The sequence below is a fragment of the Panthera uncia genome, unplaced genomic scaffold (assembly GCF_023721935.1).
Source record: "Panthera uncia isolate 11264 unplaced genomic scaffold, Puncia_PCG_1.0 HiC_scaffold_318, whole genome shotgun sequence".
NCBI lineage: Eukaryota > Metazoa > Chordata > Mammalia > Carnivora > Felidae > Panthera > Panthera uncia.
In genome coordinates this window covers 44,638-62,270 of record NW_026059449.1, presented here as the reverse complement: position 1 = coordinate 62,270, position 17,633 = coordinate 44,638, and the positions used below count along the sequence as shown (strand labels likewise).

General features: G+C 52.9%; 1 protein-coding gene across 3 annotated transcripts in view; it reads right to left on the bottom strand.

Annotated features, from left to right (window-relative positions):
• Positions 1 to 54: 54 nt before the first annotated feature.
• LOC125917935 (protein zer-1 homolog) overlaps positions 55 to 17,633 on the bottom strand; it is a 31,417-nt gene continuing 13,838 nt past the window's right edge. For 2 of the 3 annotated variants that reach the window (XM_049624005.1, XM_049624006.1), the window contains exons 3-16: positions 16,858 to 17,008; positions 16,218 to 16,654; positions 15,729 to 15,905; positions 14,739 to 14,853; positions 14,429 to 14,575; positions 13,887 to 14,060; positions 9,854 to 10,069; positions 9,063 to 9,104; positions 8,781 to 8,900; positions 6,590 to 6,705; positions 6,087 to 6,275; positions 4,801 to 4,898; positions 3,290 to 3,392; positions 55 to 1,318 (exon numbers count right to left, since the gene is read on the bottom strand). In XM_049624005.1, the coding sequence (XP_049479962.1) occupies positions 1,261 to 1,318; positions 3,290 to 3,392; positions 4,801 to 4,898; positions 6,087 to 6,275; positions 6,590 to 6,705; positions 8,781 to 8,900; positions 9,063 to 9,104; positions 9,854 to 10,069; positions 13,887 to 14,060; positions 14,429 to 14,575; positions 14,739 to 14,853; positions 15,729 to 15,905; positions 16,218 to 16,654; positions 16,858 to 17,008 (2,143 nt within the window). In that variant the 3' untranslated portion in view covers positions 55 to 1,260. The remainder of the gene's footprint in view (positions 1,319 to 3,289; positions 3,393 to 4,800; positions 4,899 to 6,086; positions 6,276 to 6,589; positions 6,706 to 8,780; positions 8,901 to 9,062; positions 9,105 to 9,853; positions 10,070 to 13,886; positions 14,061 to 14,428; positions 14,576 to 14,738; positions 14,854 to 15,728; positions 15,906 to 16,217; positions 16,655 to 16,857; positions 17,009 to 17,633) is intronic. The other variant, XM_049624007.1, reaches the window with a different exon arrangement.

Here is a 17,633-nt window from a genome sequence, read left to right as displayed (position 1 = left end):
TCTGGAAGGGCATCCTTACCACCGCCTGTCTCACGAGAAGCAATTCGTAGTTACATCAAGGGAGGACCACAAGATATTTCGAGATACATTTGCGGCTCACACTTCTCTGAAACACGGCACAGAGGTTCCCGAGGTAAAGCCTGGGGACAGGGAGGAGAGGCTCGGAAGGGCCACGCGGGGCCACTGCAGGCTGTGCCCGGTGCTGGTCTGGAGGCAGTTAGCTGTTGCTGCGGGTCCGGCTGGAGTGGGGACCTCCCGCCTCACAGAGAGACAGGTGGGCTCCTCCAGGCAGCGGGGCAGGTCGGGTGGGGGAGGCGAATGAGGCCGGCTCAGTTCTGCTGGTGGGGTGCCTGGGCACCATGGGTACTGCGGGCAGGCGAAGGGCTGGGGAGTGAGGGGCAAGCCCCGGTCCCAGAGGTGCTGGCTTCCAGGGCTGGGGCAGGTGCTGAATCTGTTTGGCAGAAGAGGCAGTGGAATCTGCCGGAGTTCTGACCAGCCCTGGGCTGGGGCCTTCAGTAGCCTGGGACCTGGTGGGAGACCAGGAGGCAGCCTCCGTAGCAGCGTGGCCTCAGGCAGGCCCGGCCAGAGAACAGCGGGGCCGCTGTGAGCCCCGCTCCTGAGGGTCCTCTGGGGCCGGGGCTGCCTGGGCCTGAGCACTCACTTCCTCGCCCCAGATGGCCCACGGCCGGGAGCACCAAGGCATTTGGGAGACCCAGTGGGGCTAGTTTTCATCCCAAACGCCATCAGCCACACCCAGGAGCCCAGAGGGGGTTCTCAGGCTTTGGGGAGTGGGTTGGGGTGCTGGAGTGGGCTGTTAAAAGCCTGCTGCCTCTCCTCATGGGAAGTGAGGCCAGGGTCTGAGGTCACTGGGAAAGGACTGGACTCTCACAACGTTAGAGGCATTTAGTCGGGGGTGGGGGGCAAGAGTGGGTGGCAGCGATGAAGGCTTGGAGTTGGGGCTTGAGAATGGCCAAGGAAGCTGCGAGGACTCAGGGAGTGTTTCTTTTGTTTTTGTACAGAAATCATACACACAAAACTTCACACTTCCTAACCAAAAAAAATAATATATATATATATATAATATATATATAATATATATATCTCACTAATGTTAAGGAAAAGCGTCGGTTGTGCAAAAGTCCCCCTGTGTCCCTTCATCCAGCGGAAGGCTCCCCGGTGGGGGTCTGCCCGCTGGGCTGCTTGAGAGCTTCCTCCTGGCCTCGTGGTCCAGAGCAGTGGCGGCCGTGGGGACGGAGGCCTCTATCTGGACGTGTCCATGTTCTCCTCTTTAAAGTTACTGCAGTGCTCAATCACCTTGCTGGAGACCATGGGGGAGAGAGGATCAGGGGGCGGCCTCGGGGTGGGCTGGGCCCAGCCCCTCCCAGCTGACGAGGCTGCTGTATTTGTGAGCGAATGTCAGCGGTGATGCTGATGCTGACTGAGGTGATGCGTTTCAAGGGGCTGGCGGGGCGGCCGACCCGTGAGGAACGCCCAGGACAACGGTCCCTGTGGCCACAAATACCATCGGTGCTCTGTGCTCCCCCCCCTTCCTCCCGACCCCCCTCAGCCCCAGAGCCTCTGCGCTTAGGGGCTCCCCTGCATTGGCTCAGGCCTGACCTTCCCAACCCGCTGCTCCTTTCTTGAGCACTGTCTTCCTTCTTTACTTTGCCCCCGCACACCCGGGCCTTTTTCTTCCCCAGAGTCTACCAGTGGACCCCAAACTGCCTGCGTGTCAGATTCGCCTGAAGGTCTGAGGCGACCGGGTGGGGGCCAGGGCAACCGTCCCTACACGAGGGCCCCTGACACCCTGCAGAGGCCAGGCCCGGGGCAGCGGTCAGGAACTACCACTGGCGCTCAGGGCCCCGGTCTCTCGCACCCCCCCCCCCCCCCCGCCTGCCCCAGGCTGATCCTGGAGAACCACTGCCCTAGTAGAATCACCCTGGACCCAGATGGCCTTCCCATTCAACACTAAGCCTTTGGGTCGGTCAGGGGCCGGGAGCCGTGTTCACGGCAGCCTCCATATGCTGAAGAGGCGCCCAGAGTAGGACAGGGGCGGGATGGGTGGAGTGACTCCTGAGCTCCCCCTCTTAGTGTCACTCACACCTGCTTCAGATGGGCCGGCTAGCTCGGATACACATCTCAGGTCTTACAGAGATGCTCAAAGGGACCGGGGTAGGTTTATGAGCCAGTTTTACCCAGCTTTTCAAATCTCCTGGGATCCCTGCTGATAGCTCCCAGACCCACTGGGAAAGAAAGGGTGGGCCTGTAGATTTTTAACAATCTTTTCGGGTGATTCTTTAGGGAGATTAAGTTTGAGAACCACTCATTTTACCATTCTCAAACTCAGACAAATCTGTCCGTGAATGTTTATGAAGTGCCTGTGCCACGGGAAACTGCAGAAACAGACGGCCCTCAGCAGCCCAGGGAGTCCTTGTTTGGGTGCCTCTGAGCTCCAGGCCCTCCTCCCTGATGCTCCTGGTTCTACACCGTGTTTACAGCTGGGGCAAATGCAAGCAGGCTCCCTTCTGGAATGGATCCCGGAGAAAGCGAGGACTGCTGACTGCCATGTGCAGGATCAGGGCTGCTGAGGGGCCAGACAGAGTCATGAAAACCGCACAGCAGCCGGGCCCGGAAGCTCTGCCATGGGCAGGGCCTTCACACCTGGAAACCCACTTACACTTGCCTGCCAGGTCTCTACAGTGACCTCTACCACACTGCATCCTCTCTTTAGTTAGAAGGTCTTTGGCCAAAAGTAATGATGAATTTTGGGGGGCCTGGGTGGCTCAGTCGGTTAAACCTCCGACTTCGGCTCAGGTCACCATCTCGCGGTTCGTGGGTTCAAGCCCCACATTGGGCTCTGTGCTCACAGCTCAGAGCCCGGAGCTGCTTCGGATTCTGCGTCTCCCTCTCTCTCTGACCCTCCCCTGTTCACTCTCTCTCAAAAATGAATAAATGTTTAAAAAATAAATAAATAGTGATGATTTCGACCTGACTTGCTAAGGGCCAGTAATGAGAGGACGGGATTCGTTGGGAGTAAAAGACAATGAAGCTGACAGACGAGGGCAATGATGCTCTGTTCGGAGCTTGATGATCTAGTTTCCAGCCACACTGGCCAAAATGACATTCAGGGAGGCCCCCGCTGGACGTTGGTACACTGTCCACCTCCACACTCAACTCCTGAGTTGCCCCTGGGAATCTCAGCCATTCCTAGCCCCCAGGGGGGGCTCCCCGCAGTGTCCCCCACTCCCCCAAACCAAGGCTGCAAGTGGAAACACTGCCCGTCTCTTACCGGGCCATTTCCTTGGTCTCCTGCCGAGCGGTGGCCATCTTGATCATGTCCTTCAGAAGGGGCAGCCCCCCTTCTTTGATCAGCAGGGGGCAGTACTTGTCCGCTGCGGGAGGGCAGACAGCAGGTGGTCAGGGTAGGTCTTCCCGCAACCTGTGGCCCAGAATCCACCCTTGCTGTGAGGGCTGCCCTCCCAGAGGGGTGAGGTGAAGACCCAGCCTGGTGAGGACACTGCTGCACCCAGGAGGAGCCATGCTTGTGCCTACCCCCAAGGGCCTGAGTTCCTGGGCCCAATGCGGGAGCAAGGGGTGAATCCTTGGAAAAGGCTACTTTGGTACGCAGTCACGTTTCTTTCCACGGCTCACCCTAATGGGAAATGTCACCCAAACCAGTGGCTTCCGATCCCTGAGAAACTTTTGTAAAAATACAGATTCCTAAGCCCTGTCCTCAGGGATTCTGATTCAACAGACCCAGGAGCCTGTATTTGCATTTTTAACAAAATACCACCAAGTGATACTGGTGACCAGCCAGGTTGAAATTACCACTCCTTCCTATTATTGGGTTCACAGTTCATGCCGATAAAGAACATTCTAGTGCTCGGTATCCAGGGCTTTACACTCTGTGGAGAACACGGGCATTTCAGTGGGCCCCCCACCCCCACCCCCAACACACACAGCTCTATGTAGTAGGAGCTATTTTTAGCCCTCCATTTTATAGATGAAAGAATTGAGGTTCAGAGAGACAGAGGCTTGTCCAAGGGGGTCCCAGCTCAGGGCTCTTTCCTCTGTACTACACTGCTTTTTGAGGGAAGGTACTATTTTTTGGTAAAGCTAGCCTCAAGTAATAATGAAAAAGGCGAATGCTTATTGGAGAGCTGGTATGGGCCAAGCACTGTCCTAAGCACGTCACATGTCTCATTTTACAGCAATCCTGTTTTTATCCCATTTTAAACATGAGGAAACCGAGGCCCAGAGAGGTTGAATAACCCGTGTGAGGTCACATGACCAGTAAGAAAGACAACGAGGGTCAAACCTGGCCTGTCATCAAGGTCTCCCAGGGCTGCAACTCTGTCCTCCACCCAAAGCCACCGGGCAGAGGACGGTTCAGGCGCTTCTATGGGAGGCTGGGACTCTCTTTGCGGAATTAAGTTAGGTTTGTTTTAAAGTTCTCTCCTGTTCCCTGGGAAGTCTGTTTCCTCAGGGGTTAGTTCTCTGTCTGGGTTGGTTTTACTCCATCTTCCAGAAGGCATGGAGATTTTCGACTAGTCACTTGTCTGGAAGCAGGAAGCATTAAGAAAGCTGTCTGGGAGCTCTGGATGGGGTATCTGGCCTGCCAGGCTTGCTTCTGGTGATGAGGCCAGGCCAGCCATTATGCTGGGGCGTCCCAAAGACTCTGGAAAGAAGAGGGCTGTGTGCTCTTAGTGTTCCTCACCCGGTTATAAATTCCCTGAGGGCAAGTCTGCCTGCAGCCAGGGGAGCGTCCCTGTGTCTGACCAAAGGACGAGTGGTACTCACGGTAGACAGACACAAGGTTGTACAGGGCCCAGGTGGCCCAGTGCTGGCTGACAGGGGAGATGCCCTGAGGAAGGAGACGAAGAATTGGCTCAAACGACCTGTAGAAAGAAAAATCAAGGTCACATCCCATGCCAGGGGTTGGGGGAGTGCATCTTCTCTTGTTGAAGGGTTCTCCTCCCCGGAGGGTCCTAGAGACAAGCCACAAGCAGGATAATAGGATACAACAGATTCAGGGGCATCTGGCCCATCAGCACACTTCAGGCTCCACAGAGGGAGCTCCCTTGTAAGAGAGGTCAAGAGCATGGGCACGTAAGGGAGGTAGGAGGAACACAGATTAGGTGGTGCAGAAACAGAGGCCTTGGCAAGAAGGAAAGACCCAGTCTTGGGGGAGGCAGGGAGATGTACCCTGAGAAACAGAAGCGTGACTGTACTTCTTAGAACGGCCTTTTTGGTGTAAGTGTGTTTATTTATTTTTGAAAGGCGGGGGGAAAAGAGGATCCGAAGCGGGCTCCATCTGACAGCAGAGAGCCTGACGTGGGGCTCGAACTCATGAACCATGAGATCGTGACCCCAGCTGAAGTCACTTAACCCACTGGGCCACCCAGACGTCCCTACACTTCTTAGAAGGGCCTTCTATGCGCCATCTGGACTCATGGTCCAAAAGCCTGAAAAATGTATGTGCAAACGCCCTGGCCCAGTGATTCACTCCATCTCTCCTTGGGAATGACGGTAATTGGCAAAGCCACAAGCATGAGCCCCTTCCTCCCAACGCGGGTTTTCAGCGTCGACGTCAGTCAGTACAAGACGGCCCATCTGCACATAGAAAGTGATCGAGTCCCATACCCTGTGGCTGGAAATTCAGTCACAAGACAGGAAGACTTGATGCCCGCTGGACTGCACAGAATTAAATCCGTGCAGAGGGAAACTGCCGGAAGAGGGGTGCTAGACTGTGAGTAGAGGTCCTTTCAGGGACTGAGCTCATGAACGGTTCCTGTTTTGTTTCCTATTGTGCGTCTGTCTTTTCTTCTTCTTCTCCTTTTTTCTTCCCACAGATATGCATGTATCAAATGTCTGTAGGCAGGAAACTTTGGGTTCACGCAGGTGCTGATGTGCATGAAACACGCACCAAGCTTTATGGGTGAGATGTGTGCCCTGTGTGGACTGTTCCTCAGGGAGGCCCGACCCCAACTAGAAGAAAGGTAAGTTCTCACCAGACCTTGTTGGGAACGAGCATCCTGTCTCCAAACGGTCCCCACTCGCACGCCCCACCCCTCCTCACTCCGCACCTGTAATTGATATTTCTCCGTGAGTTGATGTCCCAGCTCTGGATGGCTGCCCACATGCGTTCCTCCACCTCCTCCCGCTGGGGTTCACAGATGCCCCACGCCTCAGGCCCGTCGAACATGATGTGGGAGAGGACACCGCAGGCATTGTACGAAACCTCAATTCCGTCAGCTTTGCTCTCCAGCAGGTTGCTGCCGAGAGGAGAGAAAAACCCCTCTAAGTCCCTCTTCAGACCCCAGCTGCTAGACCCCAGCTTACAAACCAGATGCCAGATGCACTGCTGATTTATCACCTATTATCCATACCCAGGTGACTTCTAAAAGTTAGGATCTGAGATCGCTTAAGATACAGTTACAAGAGGACTATTATGGAGGGTTGAAAGAAACCATCGGTGACATTTCTAACAGAAACCTAGGCTAAGAGCAATTACCGCAACTCAGCGTAGACTAAGAGCTCTGAGCATCCTGTCAGCAAAGGCAAAAAGGGAAAGGAAAGAAATACTAACCTGAAGACACTGATAAATTGGGAAGTCATTAGTTGGGGCCGCAGCTCCTTCACCTCTGCCACATTCCCCAAGAGTCCTAGCATATTCCGATGCAGTTCCTGCTTCTCTGGGAATTCCTGACAAAAGGAGAGCCATTAGGGCCACATCAATTAGTACTTAATTAGCATCTGGTATTGTTAACCTAGAAACTTGATGGGTATCTGTCTGGCCATTCCGACTGGACAAAGAAGGGGAACAATAGGCTGGCCATATACCATCTAGTGCACCTAGGACAGTCCTGGGTACATTCTATACGGGATTAAAATGGTGGGGACTCCTTGCCACAAAATCAAAGGCTGAGTGGAGAGCTGACCTATAAAACTGCAAATAGGACAAACAAGGTTCTATTTGCCAAAGCTCAAAATATTAGTTTAAGGGAAACTTCATAGAAACTAGAGCAAGAAAATAGAGGATGAGTGTGTTTTATTTATTTGTTTAATAATTGCTACTATTTATTTATTGTTTTTAAAGTAAGATCTATGCCCAGTGTGGGGCTTGAATTCACGACCCTGAAATCAAGAGTCACATGCTCTACCGACTGACCGAGCCAGCCAGGCACCCCCAGGATGAGTTTTAAATTAAAAAAAAATTTTTTTTATCTTTATTTATTTTTGAGAGAGAGAGAGAAAGATACAGAGTGTGAATGGGGGAGGAACAGAGAAAGAGGGAGACACAGAATCCGAAGCAAGCTCCAGGTTCTGAGCTGTCAGCACAGAGCCCGACATGGGGCTCGAACCCACGAACCACAAATTCGGACCCTTAACCAGCTGAGCCACCCAGGCACCCCCCAATTTTTTTTTAACATTATTTTTGAGAGACAGAGACAGAGTGCAAGCGGGGGAGGGGCAGAGAGAGGGAGACAGAGAATCTCAAGCAGGCTCCAAGCTCCGAGCTGTCAGCACAGAGCCCAACACGGGGCTTGAACCCATTAACCGTGAGATCATGACCTGAGCTGAAGTCGGATGCTTAACCAACTGAATCACCCAGGAGCCCCTGTTTTTAAAGAACATTCTGGGGCGCCTGGATGGCTCAGTCGGTTAAGCATCTAACTCTTGATTACGGCTCAGGTCATGATCTCATGGTTAGTGGGTTCAAGCCCCACGATGGGCTCCACACTGACAGTGCTGAGCCTGCTTGGGATTCTCTTTCCCTCTCCTTCTGCCCTCCCCTGCTCACGCACTGTTTTTCTCTCTGTCTCAAAATAAATAAACACACTTTTGGGGCGCCTGGGTGGCTCAGTCAGTTAAGCGTCTGACTTCAGCTCAGGTCATGATCTCATGGTTCGTGAGTTCAAGCCCCGCATGGGGCTCTGTGCTGACAGCTCAGATCCTGGAGCCTGCTTCAGATTCTGTGTCTCCCTCTCTCTCTGTCCCCTTCCCCACTCATGCTCTGTCTCTGTGTCTCAAAAAATAAATAAACGTTTAAAAAAAATTAAAAAAATAGGGGCGCCTGGGTGGCTCAGTCGGTTGGGCGTCCGACTTCAGCTCAGGTCACGATCTCACAGTCCGTGAGTTCGAGCCCCGCGTCGGGCTCTGTGCTGACAGCTCAGAGCCTGGAGCCTGCTTCCGATTCTGTGTCTCCCTCTCTCTCTGCCCCTCCCCCGTTCATGCTCTGTCTCTCTCTGTCTCAAAAATAAATAAACGTTAAAAAAAAATTTTTAATAAAAAAAATTAAAAAAATAAAAATAAAAGTAAACAAACACACTTTAAAAAAAACAAATAAGAAAAAAAAAAAAAAGACCATCCTACTGGTGGTGCCTGTCTGGCTCAGTGGGTGGAATGTGCAGCTCTTGATCTTGGGGTTGTGAGTTCAAGCCCCATGGTGGGTGTAGTGATTACTTAAAAATACCATCCAAATAAATAGTAAAATAAAATAAAATAAAGCCATCTACTGGACAAAATTCTGTCCAGCTGATACCTCAGTGGTCCCCAGCTGGACTGCGGGCAGCCTAGAAATTACTGCCAAGACGGATGGGGCTGGGTTTTCCCTTGGAGGGAGGGCTCTAAGAGAGGGGGTGGGCCTGTGAGTCAGACCTCCCACAGGAACTCTGGGGAAAGGGTTGCTGGCAGATATGATTGGTGGGAGGCCTGGGGACAGAAGAGCGGCCACGTGGGTGGCCAAGGAGGCCGCTGGCGCTGGAGACGGGCAGTACCTTCAGGCAGTCCAGGAAGAGCTTCATGCCATTGAAGTTGAGGAACATCTCGCAGTTGTCCGGCGTCTCGTCGGTGATGTTCCACAGGGCACTCCAGGAGAACTCCATCACCTGGTCACACTGAAGGCAACGGAGGGCTCAGCACGGCCCGCTTGCAGGGCCCCGCGGGCTCCCAGCACCCATGAGGGCATCCCCTAACAAAATAAGGGTCTCCTCCAGGGGCTGACCGTCCCCTCATGGGCTAAGGGAGGGGCAAAGCAGCTTCATGAAGACTCGACTTACTATCTTGTCTAGCAGTTTCTTCTGAATCAGCTTCAGCATGGTCTGTGGGCAGAGAAGAGAACTTGCAGGGGACCAGGGCTCAAGAGCTACCATGTCCCTCCCAGAACCAAGATGGAGGGAGAGTCAGCACAGCGGTTCCGTTCTTGGCTAATCCATCCTGACAAGACCAAATTCGCCTATCTGGTCTGAAGAAGGGCAACCCACAGACTTGGCATTAGCATTAGGATGCCTGGGGGCTAGTCCTGGCTCGACCCCGATTCCCAACGTAGCTTTGGGCCTGGCCCTCCCCTGTGTGGGCTCCAGCTTAGCCAGCAATAAGTGAGATGAAGAAACTAGATGCTTCTGCTTCATTTTTTCCTCCCATTCCCGAGCAAATACTTATCCGCCCCCCTGTGCGCCAGGTACCACAGTAGGAAGAGCTGGGGATGTCACCACGAAAGCGGGAACAAGCACGGTGTCTTTCCCCGCAGAATCACAACCCAGTGGGGAGGCCAAAGTGAAGCAGGCAGTCCCTCGGAGGCTTATTTAACCCCAGTCAGAAAGACCTAACAGGGGACCTGGTCTGAGGAGCCAGGAGCAGCTTGGACAGTGGGACCAAATAGACAGATGGAGGGGCCGAGAGAAGATGCCAGAGTGTTCCAGGCGGAGGAAATCTCCAGGCACATGAGCTACATTCATGGTTAGGAGACTCTTCCTTGGGTCTGGCCTCAATCCTTCATGCGGCAGGCAGGGGGGCTGTGGAAGAGGAAGGCGGGGAGGGAGGGAAGGGGGTGCAGCCCGTGGGCACGCACCACAACAAAGCCCATCTTGCCCACGGCCTCCTTGTGGTCGTTGTCCACCTGGCAGACCAGGGCATTGCACAGGTGCACGGCGATACGCTGGATGGACTCGTCCTGCCGCGTGGGGTTGAGGATACTGAGCAGGAGCTCATTGACCCGGCGGTACTGGAATTCTAGCTCCTCGGGGATGCTGAAGTTACAGAGAGTCAAGCAGCAGTTCCGCTGGACCTGGGGCCGGGCCGGGAGACAAGCGAAGCAGTCAGGGTCAGACTCGGGAGCTGGACTCCAGGGGCTCGCTAGAGGTGTGGGATTAGCCAGAGCTGTGCTGGTCCAGGAAGGCTTTCTGAAAGAGGAGACTACAGGGCTTTTTTTTTTTTTAACATTAAAAAACAAAACAAAACAAAACCATGAAATATAATCTTCATACAGAAGAGGGCATAAAACACAAATGTATAGTTTTTTACAAGCACGTGTGAAGCAAACAAGCTTTCCAACAACTTTGTCACCACCCTGCCAGCACCCGGGAATCCCCATAGGTCCCTTTCCTGATCAGAAGCCCTCCTCCCCACTAGAGAGAACTACTATCCCTGCTATTCCATATGGAACATTCTCTAGCATCCTGCTTATGTTCGGTCAACCGTAGTGTGCCAGGTCAACGGTGTTGTTATAAGTATCTGAAAAGCATTCATCCTTCCGTTGCGGTCTGGTACTTTGATTTATTCGTCCATCCCACTGTTGGTGGACATCCGAGGGGGGCTTCGGTGCTCGGCAGCTTCAGTGTCTGGTTCACACATCCCAGCCTCCACGTACATGGGCTTCTCTACGGCACAGGTGCCAGGGCGGGGCTTCAGGGCCACGGGGCGTGCACGTCTTCAACTTTACCAGGTAGCACCAGACTATCTGCCAAAGTGGCCGTACCAGTTTACAGACCCACCGGCAGAGGAGGAGGCCTCAAGCTGCTTGACATCTTCTATTTCTTTTTGTGTTATCTGTGGCCTTTTTTTTTTTTTTTAAAGTATTCGCAGGGCATTTGCCTATAATTTAATTTGCTGCCATCCTTTCTCATTAGATTTTGGGAGATCATCGTACTTTAGAGGGTACCACCCTTAGTTAACTCTTTGTCTTTTTTTCCCCAAAAACACATATGTCTTTTAATTTGAGAAAAAAATTTTTTTCAGTTACGACAGCAATACTTACTCACCGTAAAAAGTTCAAATAGTACTATTTGGGCAAAAGTTAGTCTCTCCCTTTATTCCCCAGAAGAAATTGCTATTAAAAGTTTGGTGTGCGTCCTTCTAGATTTTTCTATCATGCAAATACAAATATATATATATATACGTATATATATATATATACACATATATATACGTATATATATATTTGGGGGAGAGGAAAGGCAAAAAAGATATTATACATATTGGTCCGAAACTTCTCCTCACTTATCAACATGCACTGGACATCTTTCCACATTAGGGCGTACAGATTGACCATAATATCCCATTGTGTGGGTGGACTGTATGTTACTTTTCTAGGTCTCTCTATTGCTAACATTCTGGTTCCTTCTAAAAACATTTCAACTGTGGAATACCTAGACCCAAAGGCAGGTGCATTTACAGTTTTGGCAAATTCTGCCAGTTGCCTTCCAAAAAGGCTGTACGGTTCATACCTCACCAGTGGGAAGCATGCAAAAGTGCTCTCCCCTGACATTTGTCAACGTTGGGGATCACTGGTCTCTCAAGATGAAATGTAATTTCTTGTTATTTTAATTTTCATTTCTTTGATAGAGTTTATTAATTTGGGGATCTTCAACTAGCATTTTGTCAAGAAAAAAAAAAAAAAGACACCCCTTTGACCTGATTATAAAATCAATCTCAGTGTATCAGTTGCTCTCAAGTCTGGAGTTGGCAGGCAGTGGGAGAGCGGGCCTTCTCCTCCCTGCAGAGGCTACATCGCCACCATAGCCTTTCTGGAGGATAATTCGAGAATACATCCCAAGAGCTTTGAAAATACACCTACCCATTGTCCCTGCAATTCCCAGTCACGTATTATAAGAATAATCAATTAAGTATGGTCAGCAAAGCCTTATTTGGTATAGCAAAAAATAAAAAAGGCAACCTAATTATTCAACCATGGCGCTGATTCAGTACCTGCAGCCCAAACATTTTGGGCAGGCCCGTCCTGCCACTCTGTGGGGATGGGGCTTGGCCACCGCCTCCCAGCTCTAACACACAGTCAGCACCAGAGCGACCTTCCCTGGATGAGGACACTGAACACCATTCGGGCACCAGCGATTACAAAACAATGGTTAAACCCAGCTGTGGGGTGGAGGAGAGCTGGATTGTGAACAACTTTCATTTTGTAGTTGACACGTTTTCATAGTACGCCTGACCCTTGAACAACTTGAGGGTTAAGGGCCCCAAACCCCCCATCCCTGGCTGCCGCACAGCTGCAAATCCACATACAACTTCTGACTCCCCGCCAAACTTCACCAGTAATAGCCTACTGTCGACCTGAAGCCTTAGTGATAACATTAACTGTTGATTAACACATATTTTGCATGTTATGTGTATTATATCCTGTAGCATTACAACGAAGTCAGCTAGAGAAAAGAAAACGTTAGTAAGAAAATCATAAGGCGGGGGAGGCACCTGGGTGGCTCAGTCGGTTAAGCAACTGACTTCTTGATTTAGGATCAGGTCATGATCTCAAGGTTTATAAGCTCGAGCCCGGCGTTAGGTTTTGAGCTGACAGTAGGGAGCCTGCTTGGGATTCTCTCTGTGCCCCTCCCCTGCTTGCATGAGCCAGAGCACGCATGTGCTCTCTCAAAAAAATAAGCTTTTAAAAACGAAGTTTCAAAAAAAAAAAAAAAAGACAGCAAATCATAAGAAGGAGAAAATATACTGATAGCACTGCACTGTCTTTGTCAAAATTGGCATCTAAGTGGACCCACGCAGTTAAAACCTGTGTTGTTCAAAGGTCAGCTGTGCTTGAATTTGTTTGTTTTCTAAGCATTAGATGTCTTAATTTTGTGAGCATAAGAGAAACATTATGTAAGAAATTCTGGTTGTAAAAATATTGGTCGATTATGGGAATGTTCACATTCGGAAGACACTGTTGAAATAAAAATCCACGCGATACAAACAGTGAGTGCAGAATGATCCCATTTACTAAGTAAACATGCACAGGCTAAATCTTGAACAACAGGTATTCAACAGCAACAGTGGCTATTCTGGGTGGTGGGATTATGGGGTTTTTTTTTGCTTTATATCCGTAATTATAATTTTTCTACAGTAGAAATTTTTGTTATTTTTCTTTTTTAGAAACGTATACTTTTTTTTTTTTTAATGTTTATTTATTTTTGAGACAGAGAGAGACAGAGCATGAACAGGGGAGGGGCAGAGAGAGAGGGAGACACAGAATCCGAAGCAGGCTCCAGGCTCTGAGCGGTCAGCACAGAGCCCGACGCGGGGCTTGAACTCACAGACCGTGAGATCATGACCTGAGCCGAAGTCGGACGCTTAACCGACCAAGCCACCCAGGCGCCCCAGAAACGTATACTTTTTAAAAGTAACCTCTACACCCAGTGTGGGGCTTGAACTCACACCCCTGAGATCAAGAGTCACATGCTCTACTGACCGAGCCAGCGAGGTGCCCCCATAGTTTTGTTACTTGTATAATAAAAGCAGCTCTCGGGAAAAAAAAATTACCTCCCAGCAAAGTGTTACAGAAGGGCTGAGGAGTCAGCATGAGTGGAGGCCCAGGGACAGGAGAACAGGATCCCTGGGTGGAGGGTGGCAGTGGTGACGGACTGGTCAGGTGGGGCCGGGTTACAGAGGCCCTGAATGCCAGGTCCCAGAGTCTGGGAGTGATGCCGTGGGTAAGGGGGGTGGCGAGGGGGGCAGTACAGCGCCAGGCAAAAAAGGGTGAGAGCAAGCACGGCCCCCTGAGGAACTGCAAGCCGGCTGGTGAGGCTGGGGCACGAGGCGAGCAGGAAGAGGGGCGGCTGGGCCAGAGCATGCGGGGCCGTCACGGGTAGGGGGCTCACCGTCACCTCCTGGTAGGACTCCATGCCGTTCAGCACCACCTGGATGACCTGTCGGCGCAGCCTGATGCTCTGCTCAGAGCGGTACTCAGAATTGGTCAGGTAGAAGAGGGCAGCGCTGCCTGTGACTTGAATGTTCTTGTCATACTTGTGGCACTTGAGGGCCGTGATGACCAGCTGTATGAAGACAGGGTGCGGGCCTGGGTTGGCGAGTCCTGTTAAAGTCGTGCAGGGCCATGCCTAGGGCTCTGCAAGGGGGCTCGGATGGGCCTCTGGGGTGCAGCTTACCCCGACTCTGTTCTCTGAGAGAAGTGAGGGGTTGGGGACAGAAACTAGGGCAGCCCCACGCTGCTGGGACAAGGCCGGTGCTGGGACAAATGAGGCACCGTGGGGCTGGGGTTCAGGGGGCAGGACTGCCGATGTCCTGGGGATGAGGAGGACGAGTGGAGGAGGGACGGGAGCTCTGGGGACACGGCTCAGCCAAGTCCAGGACCTGCCAGGCAGGGATGGACCAGAGACCGAGGACCCCTGGGGTCAGGGCTGACCTTCAGGGCCCGAAGAAGCTGGTTGCAGCGCTCGATGCGTGCGATGTCAAAAAGCAGGTTGATGGCCCGTGAGGTGATCTCAGGCCTGTGCTCCGTGTAGGCCTCGATGGCATTCAGCACCTGCTCCTCATTTTTGTCACCACTTACCTGGGAATGGAACATGCTCAGAACCACTGGAAGATGCCACGCGGTGGGATCCTTGGATCCCAGCTCCGCCTCTAGCTCCAGGGCAGACCCCTTGGGGCCCCCAGCCCAACCCCTTCCCTCGTCCAGGGGCTCCCTATTCCTCCCCTCCCCCACTCCCTCTCACTTTGTAGGCGGGAATGTGTGTGAGGCGGCACAGGGAGGTCTCGAAGAGCCCAAGGAACTGCAGTGGCCTCTTCAGGGCCCGGAAAGGCATGATGCTGCTCTTGGAAGGCTCGATGCTGGGGGAAGAGCATGCCGGGGTCAGTGGCCTGTGGACTGGGGCTGCCCTGCGTTTAGAAGGGCTTCTCCCTGAGGGTGGCTAGGCATTTACTTGGGGCCCTCTTCTAGACCCTCCAGTCTCATCTTTTTATTTTTTCCTCTTTTTAAGGGCAAAAACACAGACCCCCCCCCCCCCCCCAACCTCTTGAAGGAAGGGTGCCAAGGTCATATCGGATAACATGTGGGGTGGGAGACACTGTTGCAGCCACCTTCGGGAAATACTACCCGCCATTCTGGTGAGGATGTGCCACCCTTAGGTTCTACCAACAGTCATGAAGGGGCATGCCCATCGACCAAACCCCGCTAAAGTATGGCTGAGGATAGGGCTTACAGCCAATTACAGCTGGATGGGTTTGAATCAGATCTTTCAACCAACCAAACCGAGAAGACACCTAATCTGCTGTGATGACTAATGCACAGTGGATACTGCTGGCCGTCTTAATGCCACCACCCCGTCTCTATCCAGTCTGAGTGTCCTAACTTCCCGTTCACTCCTCAAGCTTGCACTTTCCAGCTTTTACATATGCTGTTCCCTCTGCCGGAACACCTTTCCCCTGGGAGACTCAGAAAGAGCTTTCAGGACAGTGTGGATGCCATTCCTCCTTCTTCCTGCCTCCTTCCTGATCTTCAGGGCAACCCCACAGCCCTGTGCCTCCCTTATCACCGTCCTAATATGACTCATCTGTCCCCACTGGCTCATACAGCTTCGAGAGGGCAGGGTCTGATTCGTTTCTTTATCTCCAGCACCCAGCACAGGACTCGGCAGAAGGGCACTTGGTAAATGCTTGTTGAATGACAGACACCCCGCCGGCAACCATGGCAGGTGGGTCCCCACCTAGTCTGCCCTGCCTCCTCGTCCATCTTGGAGATGCTGCAGTTCTCCAGGATCATGTGGCCAGAGATGTCCAGAGACATCAGGTTCCCCAGCTTTTGCACAAAGAGGCTCAGCACCTTGCGAGTCAGCTTGAACTTGTAGTAGCTGGAGAGGCGGTCTCGGGAGATGTCCAGGTGTCTGGAGATTGGAGCGGGGGCCACAGGTCAGAGCTGGACACAGGTCGGGGCCGCCTCAGGGACCCCTGCTCCTTCAGCCCATGGCAGGGGAGGGGCCATCCCTGCCACAGCTGCTCCAGGGCATTCTGGGAAAAAGCCTGCGGGGACCCAGAAGCCCTGGATAGCCCTGAGGCAGCCGGAACACTGGGTTTAAGGAAGGGGACTGTCTCTTTCATCCCCACTTCTGCCCGGCCAGGGGCTCACGAAGCCTCACGGGACTGCCAACACCCACCTCCCCACCCTCGCCCCAGTGAGCTCTGGGCCGGCAGCTCACCGCAGCTTGTGCAGCTGGACGATGACCCGGATGTGGTCATCTGACAGGTCCATGTTGTAGAGCACAAGGGACACCAGGCTGTCTTTCCACTGGGTTAGGAAGGCCGCGTCGCTCGTCTGGATGCCCGAGAGGTCCAAGGCAGCCAGTGAGCTGAGAGGCCGTAGCAGGGACTCCACAGGGACCCCGTCGATCATGCGGCCCAAGTTGAGGAAGCGTAGGCGGCTGAAGCCCTCGAAGGTGAAGTCCTTGACCAGCACCTGGCAGGTGGGATTGACGAGGCACTCGTCTTCACAGCCCCCTGGGTTCTCCTCCTCATAGAAAATGTTTGCACAGCCGAAGAGGCTCAGGGATACGAGGGTGTGGCTGAAGCTCCTCAGCGTCTGCAGGCTCTTGGCGGACAGCTTCTCGCAGTTGGTCAGGTACAGCTCCACCAGGTCCTGGGAGCAGGCACAGCTCCGTCACCGGCACTGCCCTCCCGCCCCCAGACCTGGGCCGCAGTTGAGCTTGGGGAGGGGGGTGTACGAGGCGGGGACGCACTGGATTCTTGTGCTGGAGGCGTGTGGCTCGGCCCCCGACTCACCGGTCATCTCGAGGCAGCCTCCCCATGACCATCCCCACTGGCTGGCGAAGCGGGTCTCACCTGCTTGCGGATGGCCTCCAGGTCCTGGTCCTGTACCAGGTCCTCACGGAGGTGGATCCGGGTGAGGCGGGTGCTGCGGGGGTCGGAGAAAAGGCTGAAGAAGCTCTCGTGGGGCTCAAAGTTGCAGGCGGCGTTGACCAGCTCCACATACCTGGGAAGGAGGGAAGCCTGGCTTGAGGGGGAGCCCAGGGACCTTCGTTCTCCCTTCAAGGCTCAGCACCAGCCCTCCTGTCCCTGAAACCTTCCCTCATCACTGGTCAGCAACCTCCATCTCGTCTATCCCCTGCCCTTCTTTCTTTCTTTTTACTAATTTTTTTTTTTTTTTTTTTTTTTTTAGTAGGCTTCACGTCCAGAGCAGGGCCCAACGAGAGGCCCAGTGTGAGGCTTGAACTCCTGACCCTGAGATTAAGACCTGAGCTGAGATCAAGAGTTGGACACTGGGTCCCCAGGGTGGCTCAGTTGGTTAGGTTTCTGACTCTTGATCTCAGCTCAGGTCATGATTTCATGGCCATGAGATTGAGCCTTGCATCGGCACAGAGTCTGCTTGGGATTCTCTCCCTCTCTCTCTCTCTCTGTCCCTCCCCTGTTCATGCATATGTGTGCTCTCTCTCTCTCTCTCTCAAAATAAATAAAAGGAAAAAAAAGTCAGATGCTTAACACACTGAGTCACCCAGGTACCCCCCCTACCCACCACAACCCCTCTTTCTAACAGTACCTATTTGGGTCCCGAGCACTGTGCAGGTGCGACAGAGTGGCCCCAGGCACCACGGGTGCAA